At 37.7% G+C, this 24,899-nt stretch overlaps 1 protein-coding gene across 1 annotated transcript in view; it reads right to left on the bottom strand.

Moving 5' to 3' along the window:
- Positions 1-24,899, bottom strand: part of LOC117902978 (transcription factor Sox-5) — a 51,334-nt gene that overhangs the window by 14,031 nt on the left and 12,404 nt on the right. Inside the window, exons 2-4 of the mRNA XM_034814645.1 lie at positions 15,037-15,370; positions 14,462-14,976; positions 13,353-13,467 (exon numbers count right to left, since the gene is read on the bottom strand). Of these exons, the coding sequence (XP_034670536.1) occupies positions 13,353-13,467; positions 14,462-14,976; positions 15,037-15,370 (964 nt within the window). The remainder of the gene's footprint in view (positions 1-13,352; positions 13,468-14,461; positions 14,977-15,036; positions 15,371-24,899) is intronic.

The raw sequence follows: 24,899 nt of genomic DNA, 5'->3' as shown, positions 1-24,899 counted from the left end.
TGAAATTGCGATTGTCATTAAAATTCATTGGCACGCTTCATTCTTCGACTCCCAACTAGGCCAAATCCGATAAGGATTCGAGAAACCGCAATACAGCAACCACCAGCTGAGACATTCAGACCTGTACGCAGTTGTCAAATTCGAATTCCCAAACGGCCGCCACAGTCCCCGGAAGCTGTAACAAAAACCGTTAATATTACAACAATCCCTGTGGCATCAGAATCAGAATCTGCTTCGGTACAACTAAAAGTACGAGTACGAGGGATAAGTAGGAGTGGACGCCAATTCATCGTAAAGAGGCTAGGCTGTGGGCTGCAAATTACACCGATGACACGCTGTGTCATCGCATCATTGACTTGCTCGAGTGACTACGGCGCGGTGGTGGTTCTGGGTTGGGGCGCTAGCTGTCAGTGAGCGAGGTGTAGGCAGTGGGAGTGGAGTTTGAGTGGCAGTGGGATGACTGCCGGAAAAGTTATTTTTTAACTTTCTGCCCAACTTTTTGCCATTTTATTAAATAATTTGACATTGCAATGTTGAGAATACATTTCGTAGCTCTTTTGTAGCCCTGTTGTTGTCAAAACCTGAGCCAGTGGCTATCAATAACGTATTTGAAGGCCGAACAGAATTCCTGAGTTGTTTTGCGTTACTTGAGAAAAATCAATACCCTTTAATATGTATTGTGAAACATCTAGATATGAGATCTATCGTAGAGATAGAATGAAAATGGATATTTAAACTCGCGGGCCGCCCATGGGAAACAATTTCTATGCAATTAGGCACAGCGGGTGGTTTCTTTAGACAGTTTAAAACTCTCACCGCATTGAAATATTTTTGTGTCCCCATACTCGCGTTTGGCATCAATTGTAATTAATCACCATCCTGTCCCATCTCATACACATACTCGTACCCTCCATACCGGTTTCGACGCAGCGTCCTCAAACGAAATAATATAATAAAATGTAATAATAAACTGATTACTCTGATTCTTATTATTTTTATTTTCATTCAGACCCAAAGTGCCGTGAAATTCAAATGAGTTCAACTCAATTATAATAATAAACTGCTCGTTTTATGTTGCTGATGTTTCTGTACCTTTCGCCATATTGTTGTTGCTCTTATTTTGTACTCGTACGTTGCATTAAATTTAGGGGTATACCCATTTTGTTAGCACTTTGTCCACTAGTAAAAACGAATTTTTATCCAAAAAATTATTCACATAAAGTGTATACCTCGTCTTTGACTTTACTTGGTAAACAATGCAGCCACTTTACAAGAACCAATCTGCAAATGCCAACGTAGAAAACATGTCTCCACGATCGACGACACCTTTCATTAGAGCTGCATGAATCCTTTAACCCATGACGTTCGACGTTTACTGCGTGGCCAATCTTTGCCCAAAATAATCATTAATATTAAATCATTAGCCATTTAAATTCACATTCACCTGTCTTTTAGTGTTGAGCCCGAGCTCTATGGAGTTGATTAAAAAAGAGCAAGCGGATTGAAACTTGAACACCCGTGTCTTGTGGCTCTCCAATAGCTGCATGGAAATATGCAAAGCAGTCTAGAGATGGTTGTGGCTCGGTCGCTGTGATCCGCGCAGACCCAACTAGGCTGATGCAGCACGTGCAGGTCATTGAATGACCAGCAACAGGGGTTTGAGGAAAACAAATAAGTGATTTTAGCTTTGTTAGGGTGGAAAGGCCGAGTCGTGACGCTGCAGAGCCACGACCGGGTCTCTGCCACTCGACTTCTGGCTTTATTCTAATTACGATTACCCTCTCCAAAATCAACCCTCGGCCCACGCCCACGCCCACCCGCATGGCTTGTGTCAAGTGCAAAGGTCTTGATCTTGGGCAAGCTAAGGTCGCGACATGTGACAGAAGAGCATGAGAGCAACAGTCACTTTTTCCAATTCCATGCCATGGCTAAATTTCGAAATTTGTACTGGACCGCCCAGCGTGTTCAAGGTAATTGTTTTTTCTTTCTTTGCACGACAATTCGTAATTCTTCTCTGCTCCTTTGCCGCTCTGCTGCTCTTCCCCTAGCATCCTACTGCATCCTGCATCCTGCGACGGCGTCAATTCAATTACAAGTTATTTTACGTTCAAACTGCGAGCGGTACACGCACGAAACATCCACATGTCGTCCGCATTTCGCCCCCACTTTTAACCAGGAAATTCAGAAATAGATTGGGGAAATGGAAATTCAAATTGAAAACATGATTTGTACAAATCATTATTATGGTTATACGTAGTAGCGACATCATGAAAAACACAAAACAAGTTGTCCGCTGCTTCTCCGACTTCGACTCCCGCTCCAGTGTGGTTCACAGGACTTGGTTATAGTATTTCTTGGTAGGTCGGTAGCTTGCACCATAAAAATATACATATATGTATATATATACATATATATACATATATGCTTATGTACATACATACATAAGTACATTTACTAGTAGTAGTATGCTGTGAAGCTAAGTCTGTATATGCATTGTCTTGGTAGCGTTATGGTTGTTATTTGTCGCTACAATATTAAAATATGTATGTCGAGTCGAAAACAATAGGGGCTCTAATGATGGGAAATCGCCAGACGGCTATACGCAGTCTAGAAGGAGATGATTAAATCTGTGACAACAAAGGGCAAAATAGCATTCAAATTAGAAGCTCATTGTCGATGTTTTGTTGCCAAAGTAGCGCCAATGCGAATGTATTGAGCCAGGCCAAGCCCCTTTGTTCCAGCCAGACAATGGGGTCACAAATGAAGAGCGGGGTTGCATCCACAGAAGCCATCAGTGGTGCCACAGATCTAGGACTATGGGTGGGCTTAAAGCTACGGCTACGGCTACCATTGCAATGCATATGGCTGTGTGCCACGGTCTGTCAACACGTATGACCAAGTTCATCCCCGCCAATGATATGTATAATAACGATCATCAATCGCCATCATCAATCTTCATCCATTACCACCAAGTACAACAATGAATGTCTAATAATTCTAACACTGAACAGAAACATAAACTTTTTCCGGCAATAGTATATCCAGACAAATTTAGAAGGCATTGAGCGACGCACTTCCAGCCCCAGTCCCAGTCCCAACGCCTACTTTTGCCCTTCTAATGGGGAGGATTTTGTGAAGTGAAGGAAGCCTTCTGAGGGTTTTCTGCGGACAAACGACTGATTAGTTTCTCAAACTCGGCAAGAAGTTTCAACTGGTCTTAGGCTAGCGGAGCAGGACTCAATACAATTTTACAGCTCTAGCAATTGAGAAAATTACTTTTTCTAATTTGAATGTTTTTTTATATCCTATCAGAGATATTATTATTATACACATGAATGTGTGTAGGTACACTCTAGTACCAGACAACTAGTTCGGCACCGGTACCGATAGATAGTTCCAGATCGATTACCCTTGCTCAAGACCTGGTTATGGCCTAGTTACCAATAGCATGTCAGCTACTAGTTTCGGTAAATAAATAAAAAATACAAACTAGAGGTGTATATACATACATATGTATATGTTTACAATATAATAATATTTATTTGATAATAAATACATATAGTAGAATAGTATAAAACAAATTTAATGATACCTGTAAATATAATTATTAATTGGGAAGAAAAAAAAAGACATTTAATTTGGTTCAGATTCAATTGCATAGACTCATTTGTTGGGTAATGGTCTTACCATAGAAAAAAACATTCTAGAGCTTTTGATTTTCTGAAAGTTTAAATTTATTTCTATCTATTTATTTCAATATGAACTTATTCATATTTCTCTACTTAACCCGTCGTTTTCTGCCACTCTTTTATAATTTTTTAACTTTGAATCATTATCTGAAAATTGCTTACAATAATATTTCAAAAATGTAATCGTTACGCACCTGTATGTATGTACATATGTATATGTATCCATTTAAATGATGAAGAGTATTGTCCTCACTTTTTATTTGATTTTCAACTCAATCTTTCGTAAGAGTGAAAAAACCGTGTAAGACTGTGAGACGATTCGTACGCCTTATACTTACATATGGACATACATACGTACATTCATACCTATTTAATTGCTTCACATGTGTACATACGGCTATGTAGCTGCGTTGCTGATACACCAGTACCAAGGCAGCACAAAACAAATCAATTATAATCACAGTTTAGATCACCCGTAATTTCTTTTGCTCGTAGTGGTTCCCTTATTACGATTCAACCCAACATAATCAAGCAATCTACCTACATATGTATATATGTATGTATGTACATAACTCCGATTCTGACTACATTTATGTGAATCTGGTATCGCGAGGCATACATATGTATAAACTGAGTTCTGAACTGTGTATGAACAAAGTTCTATGTGAAAATCGATTTTAGAGATGTTCACTGTCCATTGGCTGCGAAGAAAACATTGTGTCACGAATGAGCACGAGTTCACCTTTAAATCCTCGGACGACTTTGACTTTGGTTTCCATGTGTCTCCCTGGCCATAGAATATGTCACTATAAATTTTCTTCATGTCTAAATATAACATTTATGATTTCCACCCTAGAAATCATTTATACTTCTTGAAAAAATATCCCAGCATTATGAAGAAATGTGAAATATAACAGAAACGAATGCTGAAGGTAATATTAGACGTTCTCTAAAATACAGGTCCATAATTATGAACATAAGTAAATGTATATGTACAATATATGTAAATACGTATTGCACATACATACATATGTACATACATATGTCAAGTACGGGTACATTTTCATATTGTTTCTTTTCTTGACATATTTTAATTGACAACTCATACATACATACATATTTACATACATACATATGTATGTACATACATACAGAAGTGGAAGAGGGGCATTTCTTCAACTGATGTACTAAGTAAATGTATGCGTAAATGCAAGAGGACAGAATTCGGTGTATGCAAGATTTGTACTTTAAAGTGGGAGTGGTCTATGTATTTGCATTGTAATTTACGAGTACACACTCGTAGGAGCCAATGGCAATGGCAAGGGCTGGGCATGTACTCGCTCACATTGTTCAGGCTGTTTGCGAACACACTCACACGCACTTAACCGCAGATTTATTTGCCATTTTAGGAGTCATTAACTACGCAAAGGTAGAGGATATCAACCCTCAACTCGACTTTTCCTCCCCCACAGTTCGCTGCGCCTGAAATGACAGGCAGGGCCTTGGAAGCCTGCGGCTCTAGTCCGGAAGCGGCTTTTGAGTGAGTTCGGTGACTAATTATCCGCCTATGGATAGGCAAATCCCTTGACCACTTTGTTTGACACACACCCTTATGCTAACACTGTTCCCTCTTCTGTATTTTGTCAGGTCATAAAAACTTTGGATATATTAATAACATGCTCGTGTTTCACGATAAGTCGTCATAGTCTCATAGTCTCATAGCCTAATATCCTCATAGAATAATTTTGTTATCCCGGTGCCTTAAAAACCATTCGCTAATAATTGCAATCATGTCATCGAACGTGCTGCCACTCCATCTGAGTAGCAGCAGTAAAGACTCATATCGCCATTCGACACCCTTAAGTAGCTTGGCAAGGATACAATGTCCACGTAGCAGAAATTTGTGTGTACATACATACCTATGTATGTACATCATGTCAAATCTCTATCTCAAGTCTAATAAACTCGGATTACCCACTTTTTTCGTAAAACACAATAAATGAATTACTTAAATCTGTCATCTGTACGAAAAAAACTCAACCAACTTTAGGAGGTTGGACTGGATTCAATTGATTTTCAAGCCGATAAATATCATTCGGATTTGGTCCTTAAGCTGCTTGGTCAGCGATCAGAAATCGTATTACAATGCGCATTATACATAGTTTCTGAGAAGATGTAGAAACGCAGCACTTAGGTAGGTTTCTGCTTCTTTTGCGATCACTGGATCTAAAAGACTCCACTTTTTCCACTTTCCACTTTTCCAATTTTCCGCTCATTGATATGTTCGTCATTGAGGAACGGGTGACTGTCTGAAAAAGAATTGCTGGCCCGTCCTCTTCTTTGGTAAAACATTTCTCACTTCATTAAGACGCCTTATAAATATCAGACTTGCCACACGGATGGACTCGCGACGGAGAAAGAGGGAAGCTTCATCATGCAGCTGCTGAGCAGTGGCGTGTGGCATACGCGTGGCTCGTACATATTTATGTACATACATACATATGTGGCTGTTATGATCTGATCCAATCTACAAAGTTGATGGGTGGACACGGCTTGCTGAAGCCATAGCAAGAGCCACATATGGGGTTAAGGGATAATGTGAATGAGCCCCAACCTAATAAAAGAATCGGATGATGTATCGTAATTTAAAAGCTCATAATTTAAAAGAGGTGTCCCATCGGTATCGACACACATACATACATATGCATGTATGTATGTATGTATGTACATATGTATGTACATATTCCAGAATATTATTTTTATAATCCCTTGCTTTCAGGCGCACAAGGCAATCAATAGTGATTCAATAACGCAGTTGGCTCAATCCATCCACGTACACAGACAAATGTATGTAAATATGTATGAATATGAATATACATACATACATATATACATATTTATGTATGTACATACATGTATGCATGTACAAATGAACTTTGGATGTGTTTGATTTTGGCTTTTGGGGTAAGCGATCAAAAAGAGAGAGAGAGATGATTCTATGGAAGAAACTATGCAAAACCCACGCAAGAATTCAAAATTCTAAATGACCTAAATCACTCTTGTCGTCGGAGGAGACAATGAACATTTTACAGTAATATTTATGAATTTTACGACATTTATGGATGAGATGATTTCGATGATGTCGTGCGGATAAAATATGAACTGGCCGATCAATTTATATAAGAGATGTTCCACTCTACACACTACACTCACACCCACCACCCACACTTGCACTCACACCATGAATGGGCTCGTAGATTGTGTGGAGGGTGATGCGAGTGGGAATGAGTGGGAATGAGGATGTTATGATGATGGGGAGTGGATGGCGAAGGGAAGGAATGGACGGGATCTTCACACGTAAAAAGATGCACACATTGTGTACGTACATATGTACATATGTACATTCATATGCAAGTATATAAATATAAATGTATTTATATACATATGTATTATATGAAAAATTTCAACAGCATATTGTTCATATTTTATGTGTGCTCTTATAAATGTACATGCATACATAAAACTCGAGTGGGTATGTACAAACGTATATACATACATATGTACATACATGTACATATGTACGTACGCGATCTTTTATAGACACTACGAATCTTCGATTCCCTTATGAGAAGATTGCAACTATGTACATATATACATATCTAAAATACTATTTATGCACATACAAGTTCTTCTTTCCCTGCCATGTGTACATCCTCAAATTATTACCAGATGTACATACATATGTATATAAATGTACATATGTATGTATATAAATGTACATATGTATGTATGTAAACATATAAGTATTTACATATAAGAATAATGTTTATACTTACATACATATATGTACATCCATATGTATGTATGTACATAAGTATAACCGACTTCGATATCACTTTTTAGATACATATGTACATATGTATGTACATAATTGACATTGTCAATTGATCAAGAAAGCGACTCGATCTTGTGAAATTTCAACATACATACATACATACATACACGTATTTACGTACATATGTATGTATTTCTGCAGGTACATACATACATACATATCTATGTATATGTATATTTCCCCTGTTTAATGTGGCGCAACCGTTGAAGAAAGTTTGCAATGGATGCAACACATCCTATATGTATATCGTATGAATTTCTGTTTTCATTCATAAATTTTTATTTCAAAAATAGAACTTTCTGTCTTTTTCTACTTTATATTCCGGCTCCTGCATATGCGTCTACATACATACATATGTATGTATGTACATACATACATACATATGTATGCTAGTGCATGCATGCATACATACTCGTACATCTCCTTCCATTTCACATTCGTGTGTCAGGCTGGCGCAACGTTGAGGCTGACATGCCATGATGATGCAGTAGCTTTGCAAGGTTAGCCACATTTTGATTAATATAAAAATGTTTGCAGGAAAATTTTCAAATGCATTTCCGGTGTGATTTGCAACGCACATGGAGATAGAGTGCAAGTAGAGGCCGTGCAGGCCATACATACATATGCAAATGATGGCACATTTTCGTATTTTTATACCCGATACTCAAAGTGTAAATAGGGTATATTGTTTTTGTGGACATTACTCCGTGCTCCGTGCATAATGCACAAAGGGAAATTTTTCCGACCCATGATCAGCATCAATAGTCGAATCAGAGCCTCTCTGTACTTCCGTCCGTCTGTCTGTCCGTCTTGTTTGACGCCTTGTTCTCTGGCGGAGGGGGTCGAGCTAAAAGGGCGTGTTTGTGTGAGAAGTGATGTACATAGATGTAATCATAGTTTTAAATTTTTATGAACATATTATATGTAGTACTTATGTACATATGTACTTTATGTAGTACTTTATAATAATCACAATAAATTTGCAAAACTATTTAATTAGTAATTATTTAATTATCACTGAAATAAGCAAACAAACACTGAAATTATATAAATTCATTTATTATCATAAACTAATACATACATACATATGTATGTACAACATACATAGTACATACATATGTACGCGTCTCGACTTTATACCTGGTACTCATCAGCATACATATGTACATATTATATGTAGTACTTATGTACTACATAAAGTACATATGTACATAAGTACTACATATAATGTGTACATAGGTACTTATATGCTGATGAGTACCGGGTATAAAAGTCGAGACGCGTACATACATATGTTCTGTGTATGTTCATACATATGTTCTATGTATGTTCATACATATGTACATATGTATGTATGAGTTTATGATAATAAATGAATTTATATAATTTCGGTGTTTGTATGCTTATTTCAGTGATAATTTAATAATTACTAATTAAATAGTTTTGCAAATGTATTGTGATTATTATAAACCGAACCGATCAAAAACAATTATTCAGGATTTATAGTGTACGTATGTACATATGTAAATATAAGGATATGTGCTTTCCTATTCTGACGTTACTTCCATACAGAATAGGTTTAAGCCTAGTACTCAGATCGAAAAAAAAACTTGCTAGCAAAATGTGCACTATATTTTGCTAGCAGCAGAGTGTGACCAGAGGTGAAACCGCATTCCGTACGGTTACAATTCTCAGGCAGCTGTGTTGTTTTGTTTACCTTTTTGAAAATGTGTGAAAATTGAATAAAAGGTTAATAAAACAATGAATGCAAAATGGATCCATGCAGGAGATTATCTTAGTGAGACTGGCGGCTCTTGCATGATCGGAGGAAGAGGCCAATCAGCGAAATAAGCGAAGACAACTTTGATTAAGCCCATATCTGCAGGAAAGAATCCAGGACGGTCGTTGTCTATACATTTGAGTATTATAAATCATATAAATATGTGTTCATTTATGGAAACCCATGAAACGATACCCTTTGCATATTCCGCAGTTTGAAATATGACAGAGAATTTGCATATGGCTGGGAATAACATCTGCAGACTTCTTTGATTGGTGGAGCAGCTAGGCCGAATACTATCGATACCACAAAATACTATCGTCTGACTTTCTAGATTTTTTCGGCCTGTTTTTTTGTCGATCTGAGTACTGCCTGGCGAACAGCCGCTAGAAAGTAACTTGTGAGCACAACATTTTCTTATCGGTTCCATACGAATATCATCCCTGATTTTTTTTGCGACCCCTTTTTTCGATCTGAGTACTAGGCTTTATGAGGTACAATATTGCAAAATCTTTGCGAATTGGGTAATCTCTTTGTAAAAAATGTTTGGTACTAATGTACATATGTAATATTTAGCTACATTACCCACAACTTTAGAAAATATTTTCCGAAATCTTTTTTTATTGACCTTCTATTTTTTTGCAAGGTAAATATTGATGGAATTACTCATATATTCACATAAATATGTACATAAATACATACATACATATGTGCATATGTATGTACATATGTATGTATTTAGTATGGGGCAAGCCCGTGTGCACTTTTCTCGTTGACGAACCCCCAGCTCACCGACCTGGCAAAACATTTGTGGCAGTAAAAATTTGAATTCTAAGTAATATTACTGGTGATCCAACTTTTAGTCGTAGAACGTGTGGTGGCGTGCCAGGCAAATCTAGTGAGTTCAATATCTGTCTTTGTTAAATTTGAACTTCATAGCAAGCTGTGTATGGCAACAATCGTTCTATCTTAAATTTTAAATCGTCATTGTCGAGCCGTCCCGTTTCTCTACATTCTGATTGTCTATTGATTTCACTCACTACGTACCTCTTGCGATTTAAATTCGAATATTAGATTTAATCAAAAAACGCACTGACAAATAAATCATTACTCGATCCAAAATCACTAAAACTTCGATTAAAAGTGAAGTGACTTCACCATACTTAATATTATACAATTAACTGTACACAAGTCGGTATAGCCCTTGGATTCAACCACAATCTTGTGGATTGGGGATGGGTTTGGGATTTGGGTGATGCCTGGGCCTCGAGAGAACGTGAGAGAGAAATGTCTTTCTAGGTCTTGGAACACAGGGAGAGGCTCAGCACATGTGTTATAATGTGCTTTTAATGAGAACCTTTTGAACTGTGTACTTAACGTTGAGATAGTATCTTTTATTGGAAATATGTATTGCGGCGGCGATTCCAGCGACCAGCGACAGCCCAAAAAAGCAGGGTGTAGAAGCACACAAAATTGTATCTACCCCTGAAAGTGAAACTGGAAAATGCAGATTTTATTAGATATTTCGGGCAACGACAATGACAATCATCAGCTCGTCATCATCGTCAATCATCCCCTTTTCCGGAACAAAATATTTGGCAGATAAACATCACATTAGCGTGATTCCAAGCCGATTAGCCAACTTGAGCCGAAGCCCAGCAGAGGTTGCGCGCTCATTGTCACGTCACAAATATGCTACCTCACGCTTACGCCACAGTTCTCAAGCGATTTGGTCTTTAACCAGCGCAGCGCATCTTCGTAGACTTCGAGAATGTATCTAGTATGTAAGTATACATACATGTGTATGTACATACATGTACATATGTATGAATTGTATCCCTCGGGGTAGAGGGATAATGAGTACAAGTCCGAACAATACCGAGCAACAAAATAGCACCAGCCATATTTTCCGGAATAATTGTCTTTTGACGATAGATACATATGAACATATAACGAAAGTTAACACCTGTCTATATTAACATTAACATCAAGCATACGTAGAAATAACTAAAGGTCTAAATTTTTCTTTCATAAGTACCTTTATGTACATAAGTATGTACATATGTATAAGTATTCATGTACAATTGCATAAGTTTAGTGCATGGATGCAATATAAATAACATGTATATGTATATGTATGTATGCTCAGACAGCTAACAAGTCAAGCCCCATAAGTTTAGAAGATAGCTGATATTAGAATGGGATGAGAGGATTCTCAGGTGTGGTGCTATCGTCGTCTATGTGCCAACGCTATTGCTATTTCTATGGCCGCGGCAATGGCTATGTGGCCAGCCGGCCGGCCATTACATAAAAGCAAATTGGGGTAGGGAGAAACCTGAGGCCGCAGAATAAAGGAAAGCTTATTGTTCTGTGCTTGAATGGAAAGTACAGTATAAAAGCGATTCAAAAGAAAATTTAACATAGCATAGAAAATCGCAAAGGAAATACAAAAAGTAAAATGAATGTACACAGAATGGTCCTCTCGTACACAATGAAACAAGCTGTGAATAAAAGAAGTAAGAAGAAAGAATAATACAAATTTGTATTCAACAGTCGGGGAAATTCGAAAAATGAAAGGAATGGAATGGGAAGGGAAGGGAAGGAAAGATAAAGAAGTAAATGTGTTTAGAGGACTCTCGCCCACCTAAGCATTTACATATGTATCTATGTACATACATACATACATACATATGTACATGTACAAGCACATGTTATTCATGTATGTATGTACATATTACATGTTACAGATAATGGCCACTATGTACATACATATGTATGTACATACATACATACATATATGTAAATTCATGCAGATGAGATGAGATGATGGTAAGTTTTATAGTCTCTTTTATAGTTTGTGTGCCTGAAATAATACACAATATTGGGAAGAATTGACTTACTAATGTAATCGTAAAGAAACAATCAGTCGTAGCAACGGATCTCCAAGGAGTGAATCTCTATCTCTACATGCCCGCAAAACCTTTCTTGCTCTTGAATCGAGTTTGAAAACGTGACTACTTACATATGTATGTATGTACATATGTACGTACCACGTCATTTTAAAAATGCTAATTTGCAATTGTCTCCTGCAGGGATGTAGAGATACGTGATTTACTCACTACCGCCCAGAGCTGAGTGTCACATGAAAAGGCCTTGAATTTCATCGGCATATTAACTCTGTGCAGGCTTTTGGCAATTCTTGCGCAACGAAAAAAATCCATTTATAATATATATCTTTTTTTGTGACAATACAAAAGTGGTTAGGCATGTGTTCTCTTTGGGTTCTGGGAAACAAATTCGAAAAATTCATCAAAACATTAACTCAAATCGTATGACCATCGCATAACGGTGAGACTCTGGGTTTCTCTGTGGTGGTCCGGAATGCCGGACGGAATGCTGCAAGCTGGGTTTAGTTTCAGTACTTAAATACGCGTCACAACTTCTATACCCGGTACTCAGTCAGTTTATAGTAGTAGTAATCGAATAATCGCAGTAGTATGCGTGTAGATCAGGGCTCGGCACGGCCCTATCTATTGTGCATAGGACAAGGCTCTGCCGCGGCGCTGCCGCTCACGTACACGCGTATTACAGTGATTCGTACCAATATCAATACATTGAAATGTTACGTTGTGCATGCGTCTTCACACACAAACGCAAAAACGGCGCGTTCATTGTATGGGTGCCGAGCCTATACAATGTACCTTTCAACAATGTACCTAGCCTTGTGATTGGCGAAATTTTTAAATACACACATTTGTATAAGTGGAAAATCACAGCAGTCTAGGTGCGACAGACCGGTGACAGACCGACAGACATGTGGTCGGGGTCGGAAACGTTTCCTTCATGTTCATCCACTTTCGAGCACAAATACAATACACCCTATTTATAAAATTATTATATATTACCATTAATTAATACTCGGAAAATGTATGTATGAACATATATAAACATACATATGTATATGTTATTAAACCGCACTGTTACTCACCTGAGTGAACAAGCGACTTCTAATTAATTGAAGTTGTCGTATCATTACGGAGACAGTAGGATCCTTTTCATATGTGCCATCCTCGCGGATGTAACCAGACGGCACAGATTGTTCTCTGAAACGATCGAAAACAAGGCTTACGTATGCATTGGAAAATATGTATGTACATATGTATATTAAAACAGATTTAAGCTCAATATTAATTCAACAATATAACCATTTAAACCAATTCAACTTTAACCAAACTATATGGGAATCAACTCGTAACAACACAAGGTGTTTCGCAACCAATATACAACATACACCATATATCCAACAAGAAACAAGATTTAGTATGATATGGTCTTCCCTTTTCATCTAAATCAGAAATGTTGTCAACATCAATCCGTATAAAGACAAGTCCGACAAAATGTTTTTTTTTGGGAGATAATTCTAGATATCTACATATGTATGTAGATATCTAGCCGGTTCAGTTCGTTTTGTTTCCAAGTGATAGACCTGCATGAATGCAATTTTAAATCCCCTCTCTCTACACCCCCCAACCCCCCACACCCCATCCAGCCACCAACCACTGCTACATATTCTTTCGTCGGATTGAAGTGCGGATATTGGTCATGTGGTCATGCATACTCACAATTTGTTGCTGTAAGTTCATTCTCTATTTCCGTTCGTGGTATTCAATTATTTAGCAACAATTCTAAAGAGTAAGCTTATACTCGTATTTGAACATCCAGTTCGAAGGAATAGCCCATCAGAGCGGACGTGGACGTGCCGGCGGCGGGTCGTTCGATTAAGCTACAGTTTGCCATCCTAACATTTGGCCTGAAATTATCTGCTAGTTTTGGCGTGCATTTTTAATGGAATTAGATTTGCCAATTTCCCAAAAAGGAAGCTATTGAAATCTGGTAATCATTGAAGGCTAATTTTGCACTTTGCTCTTTGTGGCTTACCGGATGACAGGAAAGTGTCGGCCTCTCTTTCAAGTCAAATTAATGAATAAACAATTTATCTGCTTAATTTTCGTACTTGGTATGAATTAGTACGCATTAATATTTTCCCCCCAAAAGTTGTTCAATTCTAAAGAGCACCTTGGGCCGACCTGGACCTACCTTTGTAAAAAACTTGGCTTGGGTATAACCGAGTATTCCGAAGAAGTATCTCTTCCATAAATTGAAAAAAATGATGTTGCTGTTGAGGACGTAGGCAGACCTCTTTCTCCTGATATAGCTTCTGGGCTCGGTGAAATTGTTTTTAACTTTTCCATCTCCATAGCTTCTTTTTGTTGGGCAGGATTCAACAACTCTGACGCAGGGCTAGCCTCAATATCAGCCTCGACATTAGAAAGATGTTCTTGCTTAATCACTTTCCTATGCTGTGGTGCAGCGACCTCATCGTCTTTTCGCATCGGATCTTCAAGACGCTGGTTGAAGCTGGTGCCCCCTCCTTCACCTTCATCCCTTAGGTGAGCATCAACAGTGTCTGAGCCGTTTGAAACGTTAATTTGCTCTTTGCGGCAAATAATGATTCCCGCACTGTCAGTTCCGTTCCTCAGACGAGCCTTCTTCACCTTCTTAGTGTATCTTGCGCAAGAATCCGACTTCTTTGCTAACATAAATCGAGTTGACTGTAAAAAATCTTATTTTTTCATTATTCGTTTCATTTTTTGGTCCCGTTTGGAACTTACATGGGTGCTTCTTCCATTGACATCTTGCTCGGTCGAGCTGTCCGTTGTACTGGAGCTCCTTGAAGTGGTATCCTGGTCAGTATTTTCGTAATCACTTGTTGAGACCATAATCGAGTGCATTTCCGTATCCATATCCCTTATGGTAACGATTGTTCCAGATCCATCGTTTCTATTATTTTTGAAGAGATGCTGCATATTACCTACGGTCAATGAGCTATTTTCTGAGATACCACACGGCCGCGGCAGTTCAGTCTGTATAAATTCCGATCCTTTAACGCTTTCCTTGGGCTGGCCATCAAATTTATTTGGGTGCGATTTTCGCTTTCCTGACATCCTATACAAAATTAAAAAAATAACCATTTAGCGTAATTGATTGATATAAATAGATCTTATCTTGAACTTCTAAAAGTTAATATTTATAAGATACATACATATGTATGTATATACATATATACATATGTATATATGTATGTACATACATACATATAAAGATCCACAACAGACTCGTAAGAGCCTGATAACACTGCTCGACAAAAACGAACCTCTTTTTTCTCAAGGAACCAAACCCACCTTTTTAATAGACTTGGGGCATTACAATTTTTAATGAATTATATTTTTTATATGTCATAACTTTTTTTGAATTATTTTAAAAACCTGGTCTTCTTTTTCAGAGGTAGCGGTTTGTTTTTGCCCATAACTTAACTACCTTATACCTGGTTATAAAGAACTAAAAAGCTAATAAATGTAGCTAAAAATTTGTCTCCTCTAATTTTTTATGTACAGGTCAAAATCTATGGAGAGACGGCTGAGCTAAACTTGTTCAACCAACCCTAAAATCACGTATTTTTCCGTTAAATACAGACATGGTTTAGGATTTTTTTGAATTTTGGTATTAATAATAATTAATACTAAGAGCACACAGGATTTAATTTTGTTTCGACTTTTCCTGAGTTTTTAAAGTCAAAATGTGTGCATTTCCGAAGCTTAATATTTTTCAAAAGCTAAGCTAAAATCACAAAGTTTTTGGGTATCCATTTTAGATGCATTAATCAGTTCTATAGAATGGCTAAGTTCAATACAGCCAGATGTAAGATACGTAAGATAACCGTTACAAAATAATACCAGACCTTAAAAATTCTTTAAAAAAAATTCTGCCATAGAAAAGAAACCATAATTCTTTAAAAAAAATATAAAGGCCTCACTTTGTCAGAAAAGTTGCTTTGGCTCGAAGCGGAAAAAAGTTCGATTTTGTCGAGTAGTGTAACTGAACTAAGAAAGAATAATTCGTTACTGTGACCGGCAACTAGGGAGTGATGAACTACATAAGCATAAATCAAATGTTTATATAAATACATATGTATGTATGAACATATATGTACATATGTACATATGTATGTCGTTTGATCCCAGAGACCTTGTGCTCAAGCTTTACTTTCAGTCCTTTTCCCCCTTACATACAGATGTATGTATGTAAGTATGTATCATTCCGTACATAAGAAGAAATGATTGTTTTCCCGATTCGCTTTGAACTGAAATTTTATTTATAATGATGACTTCCGCTCTACTGCGGCTCCAATACAAACGAGGAAGTACACTATACAGTTCCCATGCCTTTTGGCAACTGCTGGATGCACACACATGCACATGTTTATATACATATGTATTGTATGTATTTATGTATGTGTGTTCATACGTACACAACCGTCGCAGGGAAATACAAATATTGACTTGTACACTTACAAATAGCTTCCGCAAATTCACTTCAATGGATTTCTCTTCTCTCCTTTTTGTCGGTATTTCGGTTTAGCTGTATTGTGGTCGTTGTTGTTGCTGTATTTAAATATCAATATTTACATATGTATGCACATACATGTGAGCATTAAAATGTACAAAGCGAGGCGTGTGTAAGTTTTGTAAGCTTGTGCAAATGTAAGCTTATACATACGTACATATATACATACATACATACATATGTCCATATGTAAGTACATTTGAATTTCCGAAAATACACACTGTCCGTGGGTTGGTGGGAAATGTGTTGGTGGGGTGATGGGGGAGGGGTTGGCGGTTGGATGGGGGGTTGTTGGTTGGTTTGGGTTGATGCGTGAGTAGTGGGGCCCACCAGTGACAGAAACCGAAAATAACGAAACAAATAAATAAATAAATTAGTTATGGTGTGTGCCCAAACATACTAACATATAAATGAGCGAAACAATAACAGTCATGTCCAAATAAAAACATACATATAAGCGTATTTCCAGCCACTCCGTCACCCTTGGGACCAGGATGTGAGAGTATGTACATATGTATGTACATACATACATACATACATATGTATACATACAGTTGTGATCAATGAAATAGTCGTGCCGCACCTCATTTTGAGACTTTTTTGAGACACTTCCAGACTTTTAAATTAAACAAATGATACCTTTTTGAATAGAGTGGAATGTAGGCTTTAAAAACCCAAAGAAATCCCTACACATTTGCATTCCATCTTCTTGTTTTTTATAACTTTTGACGGATACCCTTGAAATGCTGTTCATTAAAATAGTAGTGCTGAGTGCAAGTACTTCAAAATAATTAAAAATTTCAAAAACACCTTTAAAAAGCATCTTTCAACAAGATAATGATCCGAAATACTCAAGAACGCTCGCCAAAAATTGGGTTTCACCTGAAAAGATCGGCGTTTTTTCCTAGTTTAAAGCAGTCCCTGGATCTGAATGTCATCAAAATCTTATGGGGGAATGCCAAAAGCATTATAATAAATGAAATTCCGGAAACCAGAGCAAAGAGAGAGCCAGTGTTTAAACAATAATTGGCTAAAATCCTATTGAAGCTTGGGCAGGACCTTATTGATCCCTTCCAGGCGGGAGTAAGGAAGTAACTAAATCAAAATTGATAAACAACTAAATATTAAACTTCAAGAAACATGTAGAGCATGAAAGATGGGTATGTACTTGAGTTTGGGTTTTTTTTTCGATGTTCAAAAAATTCACTACTATTTCATTGAACAGCACTTTTGGGCATGGGTATTTTTGTAAAGGCAAGTAAAACAAGAAGATGGAATGCAATTGTTCCAGAACTCCTTCTGGTTCGTAATGATTTCAGGCTTTCTAAAAAGCCTCACTTGTTTAATTTGGATGATTGGAAATGTCTTAAAAATAGCTTTGAAAGTGGGGAGGTGCGGCACTACTATTTCATGGCACACAGCTGTGCCAGAATATTACTCTGTTGGCTTGTTCGTTATTTTAAAATGATTTTCCAATTGATCCCATTCGTTTGGGCCATTTATCATTCGAAGCTCAATTTTTCATACCTTAGCCATCCGATTAGTAAGTCTGTGTGTATATACATACATATGTATGTATGTATGTATGTACATATATGTACAGCGGGAGTCGACACCCGCCGCTGGTCGAGGCGTAACGGTCGGTGTCCGTGTCCCTCCCTGGACGGCAATTGAGTTTGATTCCACTAAGTAGGCACGTGGTTGAATGGTTTGGGTGTTAGTGTGTGTGTATCAAGGTGCATACAATAAATATTATTCTTTCCTTTTTTAAGCACCGCAAAACAGCACACCACGAAAAACAACACATAAAAAGAAAGCGGCTCGCGCAATAATGAATTTTCAATTGGGGTCCTAAGTCCTAACCACTCCAAAGACATGCGGCTTCTGCTCAATTCTATTGACAGCGGCCAGCATTGTTTACGAGCCTTCGGCAGTAGCCTTAATGCTGCGGCACACGCACGTGCTGGCATTAAAAATGAATTTGGTTGAACTGAACTCGAAAGGACCAACATGACCACCACAACAATCCGGTGGTGGATTCCAATGGGGGTGTGTTAAAAAAAGGCTGCTTTCCACTTTACAAATTAAAAAAAAACGAAAGAATGGATGCTAAGTCGTTACCGATCGCCTGCCAGTGCTTAAGATAAGTGTATCGATCGAAGTGGCATCAATTTCATATCCAAAATCAAATCCACCAAAAAAATTAAAAAATGTAATTATTTCAAAACGAGGAGAGGATAACTTGGTGAGAAGCGCCTCTAGTCTCTACTTTAATACCCCTTACTTCAGCCTGTATATGGATACATATATGTATATGTAAATACATCCATAAATACATATGTACATACATATGTATATATGTAAATATACATATGCCCTTACATTCATTTGTCATCTAATTAATTAATTAATTTCTTCATTCAATAATAATAATCTTATCTGAACAGATTCCGCAATCAACACTGCGGTTTTATGGTTTTCTAATATATTCAAAATTGTGGGATTATGTCCCATTCGTAATGCTCTTAAACTATTCGAGTACCGGGAATATGTACATACATATGTATATACATACATATATACATACATATATGTTCAATGTGTGTACATACATACATACGTACGAGTATGTTGTTTCACTATAAAATATCTTCTATCTAGATCTATCTATATACATACATATATAAAAGAAAGTCGTATTTTGTTCAACACTTACAACTCGATAACGGCTGGACCGATTGCCATGGTTTTTGATTTGTTGGATTTGTTTCCGTCGCGAGTAGCAGAATACATCTTAAAAACAACTTATGGCCTGTTTGTTGCGGCCTTAAAGCCAAAACTTTATTATACCCGGTACTCGAAGAGTAAATAAGGTAAATTGTATTTGTGCGAATAACGGTTGTATGTAACGCACAGAAGGAAACGTTTCCGACCCCATCAGCATCAATAGCCGAGTCTATGTCTGTCTGTCTGTCTGTCCGTCTGTCCGTCTGTCCGTCCTGATGAGCGCCTAGTACTCAGAGACTATAAGAGCTAGAGCCACCAAATTTTGCATCCAGACTTCTGTATGCTCACACTGTTACAAGTGTATTTCAAAAATGAGCCACGCCCCCTTCCGCTTCCGCAAAAGGGCGAAAACCTCCCACATCTCTACAATTTTGAAGATAGCAGAAAACTAAAAACGCCATATCTATCAGATCACCAAATTGGGATACGATTGGATCATTATTATAGCCACAATGAAGAAATTAATTTGCAGTGGCCAAACCCACCCCGTCCCGCAGTATTCACACTTGCAACGCGCTGTTTATGGCCCTGACACGTCTCTGCCTCTGACTCTGCCTCTGCCGCGACTCTGCAGTGTGTGTCTATAGGGGAGGGTGGCGAGCTAAAGGAGCGTGTTGGCTTGAGCAGTGTTGTTGATGTAGATGACAGATGAAGAAAAAATGTAAAATTTGACAAATAACCGCTGAAGTGCAGATGTAGTACTGAGTGCCGGGTATAAAAGTTGTGACGCGTAAGAAGCGTCTCACACGTCCCTTCTCGTTTTTTTCTGAAGACATCATGTGTGTGTTCAGAAATTTGTCTAAAAAGTTCATTTGTTCATTTGTTGTTCATTTGTTTTTGTTTAATCATATTTAATATTTGTTTTATTTATTTGTTTAATTTTGTATCAATCATTTTAATAACAATGCCGCGTCCTAGAAGATCTAATATTTCCCAGCGAAGCCGTAATGCAATTAGGCAACGGAATATCGCGAGAAATTGCACGAGAACAGCGCCGCGTTAGTATGGAGCAAAGAAGGGCCTTAATTCGTGCTTCTCAAACACAAGAGCAAAGAGAAAGAAATCGTCGAGCTTATCGTACAGATGAACAGAGGAATAATCTTCGAAGTGCAAGAAGAAATGGTTCAAGTATTGATTTGAATCGAGCAGCGTTTCTGTATGATTGCACCATCGACTACAGCTTGCATCGTTTAGTTTGCATTGGTCCAATGGACGTTGTTTGCCAGCATTGTCGAGCATTAAAGTTTGCTGGTGAAACGCCTGGTTTGTGCTGCCTTAGTGGAAAAGTGAAATTGCCATTATTGGTCCCGCAACCAGAGCCATTGTGCTCCCTGCTTTATGGCGAAACACTAGAATCACGACATTTTCTAGCGTTTCTGCATTGCTGAACGATCTATCTGCTGATGATTTCTCGAAGCAGTTGCTGACTATCGGTAATGGCCGTGTTCCTGTTGACAAAACGAGCGGTTTGATTTCATTTCCTCCAAATTTTTTCAATTTCGTATCATCAAAAGACGAGCTTATCAACAAAGTATTCTCGGATATCATTGCTAACCACAAAAATACTAAATGGTTAAGTGAGCGAGCAGTTTTGGCCGCTAAAAATAAAGATGTAGATGACCTCAATCTTATAATTCTAAATCAAATCGTAGGTACTATGTATTCATTCAAATCTATCGACTGTGTAACAAACGAAGAAGAAGCCACTAATAATCCAACTGAATTTTTAAACTCCTTGGATGTGCCTGGTTTACCACCGCACAATTTAAAACTTAAAGTTGGCTCGGTAGTCATCATGCTTATAAATTTAATCCAACCAAAACTGTGTAATGGAACGCGTTTGGTGATAAGAAAACTGATGAGCAATGTGATTCATGCGTCGATACTTAAAGGAAAATTTAAAAATGAGGAAGTTCTTATTCCAAGGATTCCGATGATCCCAACGGATATGCCCTTTGAGTTTAAACGAATTCAATTCCCGATTCGCCAATCCTTGACTATTTGTGCCCTAAATCTAGAAAATGCATGTTTTTCTCATGGTCAATTGTACGTGGCATGCTCACGTGTCGGCAAACCATCTGCTTTATTTGTTCTTGCGCCTGACCAAAAAACAAAGAAAGTCGTTTACCACAAAGTGCTTGAATGAAAATCCTATTACCATCGCATTGGATCATTGCAACCTATAGAAGATGCACAGCATAAATTTTTGCAAATATACTTCATGGACAATATGGAAGAACAACTTGACAGGCGTCAAGGGATCAACACAGCTTCGAAGAGAGCAATTCTCCAAGATCTGCAGCAAATGCTTCATGAACATCATGCATTGGTCAGGCTGTTCAAGACTGCTTTAGAACGCATGCCAAGTGATTGCAATTCGGTCAAGTCAATTAAATACATTTGCAAATATGTCACGAAAGGGAGCGACATGGCGGTTTTTGGTATCCAAACATCCAATACCAACGATGAAATCACGCGCTATCAAGTTGGTACTTTTTTGTTTCTTTCTATATAAACATATTATTTTGTATCATTGTTTTACGTTCATCAAAGCCTAAATTAGTTCAGCTAAAACGTAACACGACATTCATTGACTGTTAGGCGGTGCGAAGTTCGCTGGGTCAGCTAGTTACAAAATAATTGTAAAAGGCCATGATTAGCTCACACCTACACTTGTATACCTATGGATGCTTTCGTACATGTACATATATTTACATAAATACATACATATCCATATGTACAAGCGCAATGAGACTTTCATTTGCATATTTGGCGCACAATAGGCTGACGGAAAGGGCCAACACCGACCCGACCCGACCTGACCCGAGAGACCGCTATGCTCTTTTCTTTTCTGGTCTGGTCTGGTCGGTGAGCGGACCAAGGGGCACTTACAATCGTAGTTCAAAGAGAGCTTGGCTTTTGTATCTGTGGATGTTTTTGTTGCTGGATGCGCTTTGTGTGTGTGTTATTTGTTTGTTGTTTGTTGATGGTGCACTTGTTTGGTCAAAAAGCCGCAAACAAAGAGCCGACTGGACCGCGTTTAGCTTACAGAGGACAACAGTCTGTGCTCTCCATCCGTCACGTCACCCCTGTCTGTTTACGATTTGTATTGTACATATGTATGTATTATTTATGCCTGCTTATATTTGTTCATTTTTGCATTACTCTTTACCACATCTCGAATTTGTTTCGCCATTCAGAGGACGACTAAACAATTGCCCTCTTATGCCCTTTTATGTTGAAATACTTGGATATTTTCCGTTGCAAGCAACACCATCCCATTTTCCCATGACACCAGTCCAATTTCAATTCCAGCAGACCGGTAATGACAATCGTAGTATTAGTGGCTAAGACAATTATCTTCTGGGTTATACATATGGGCACCAATAAACTTTAATAAAAATATGATACACATATGTATGTGTGTACAAACGAATATGTGTAGATCTGAATTAAGAAATTTTGCCGACCATACAAACAATGATTGTGGCAATGTGTTTTTAAAATCACATTCTTATTCTAATGAGGAATAAATGCAAGTGCCCAGTTAAAAGTCTAGTTTATACTAAAAATGTTTTAGTTTGTTAGAGAAAAAACGAGCCGAAAAACATCTTAAACGATGGGCGTTTTCGTTTCCCAATATTGGTCGAGTATCAAAAAATTTAAAAAGAAGAAGAAATCTCGTCCCTCAAAGAAACTATTTCGAAAAATACTCGTTTATTATTTGACTTCACTTTGTGCCAGAAGGAATTACCAATTATTATTCTTAATGCACAAAGTAATGAATGTCTGGTCAAGACACATTTTTGTGCCGTCCTTGACTATGTACATAAATACATACATAAGTACATACATTTGTATTTACGTACATTTATTTGAGCCGTATAAAATGTAGTGCTCGTTGAGCCCTAAATGTAATACAAAACTGCCACCCAAAACTGTATGAATGAAAAAATATGTATCTATGCATGTACATACATACATACATACATACATACAGATTTATGTACATATGTGGATATGCAGAAGGGTCAGTCTGGCCTATGTCTTGCTCCATCAAATACGCTGGTGATTATTACACTTGTCGCAGCACATTGAGCTTAGTCTCATCGGTTTACTCGAATACCATTCACCATTCGGTCCATTAGCAGTCTCTGGCAATGCGGCGGCTCAACAGACCCCATCATCATTTTTGTTTTACTTATTATGTCAACTTATTGTTAGACAGAATGTGGAGGAAATACGCGTAAATGCAATGAAATTTTTTGTCTGATGATTTGTTCTGTCTTTCGCATCCGCTTCATGTAATACAAACTGTAAGATTGAGGATAGACCTTTTTCTAATATCTTCTTGACATATTTGACGGATTTGCGAATCAGAAAATGTACGTACATATGTACATACATACATACATATGTACATATTTCTGTTCAAAGAGTGCAGGGGTATATTAAATTCGTGTTGTTGTTTGTGACAGGATGAAGATAGGATATGCACATATATATTTTCGTATCTTAAACAGCATCGGTAGCCTAATCATATGTATGTAAGTATGTACATATGTACATATGTAAGTGCATATGTACATATGTAAGTGCATATGTACATATGTAAGTGCATATGTACATATGTCTGCCCCTCCGTCTTGTTTGACGACTTGTTCTCAGTGACTTTAAAAGCTGGACAAAGTGTCCATGCTCCCGGGATATCAGACTGAAACAAGTTTGTTTCAAAACTTTGCCTGTCCTTGTATAACGGAATGGAAACAGATGCTATTTTGATAAAATGCTGTACAAATTGCGTATCGCGTGGAGCAGCATAACACAACTTCTCGATTGGTTTTATGTTCCCACTTTCATTGTGTGTCCCTATCGGCTGAAAAATTCATATATACATACATATGTACATATGTATGTAGTTTCCGACAATTCTAGCATCTTTTAGGAAACCGAGCGAAATATGTGTCATGCATTGCACGCGTATCTATAAAAGTACATAAGTATGTATGTATGTATGTCATGCAAGTGCACGATAAAACGCGAAATAAGCGTCTCACACTTCCTTTCTTGTTTTTCATTAGCATAGTTTACTTTAGTTGTATTCAAAGGTTAATAATTTGTTTGAAAGCTTTTGGCACCAATTAAAACGGCTCAGAGTCCTGTCATAAAATGTAGCCTTATTTTCGCAGTATCCTGGGGGATTCATCTACACAAATCTGGCAGGACACCCAAACATCAAACTTTTTCTATGATTTCGTATTAGAAACATATTCCTGAACTGTTC

The sequence above is a fragment of the Drosophila subobscura genome, chromosome dot, assembly GCF_008121235.1.
Source record: "Drosophila subobscura isolate 14011-0131.10 chromosome dot, UCBerk_Dsub_1.0, whole genome shotgun sequence".
Classification (NCBI taxonomy): Eukaryota; Metazoa; Arthropoda; class Insecta; order Diptera; family Drosophilidae; genus Drosophila; species Drosophila subobscura.
The sequence above is the reverse complement of the archived record's forward strand: the minus strand, read 5'-3'. Positions and strand labels throughout refer to the sequence as shown.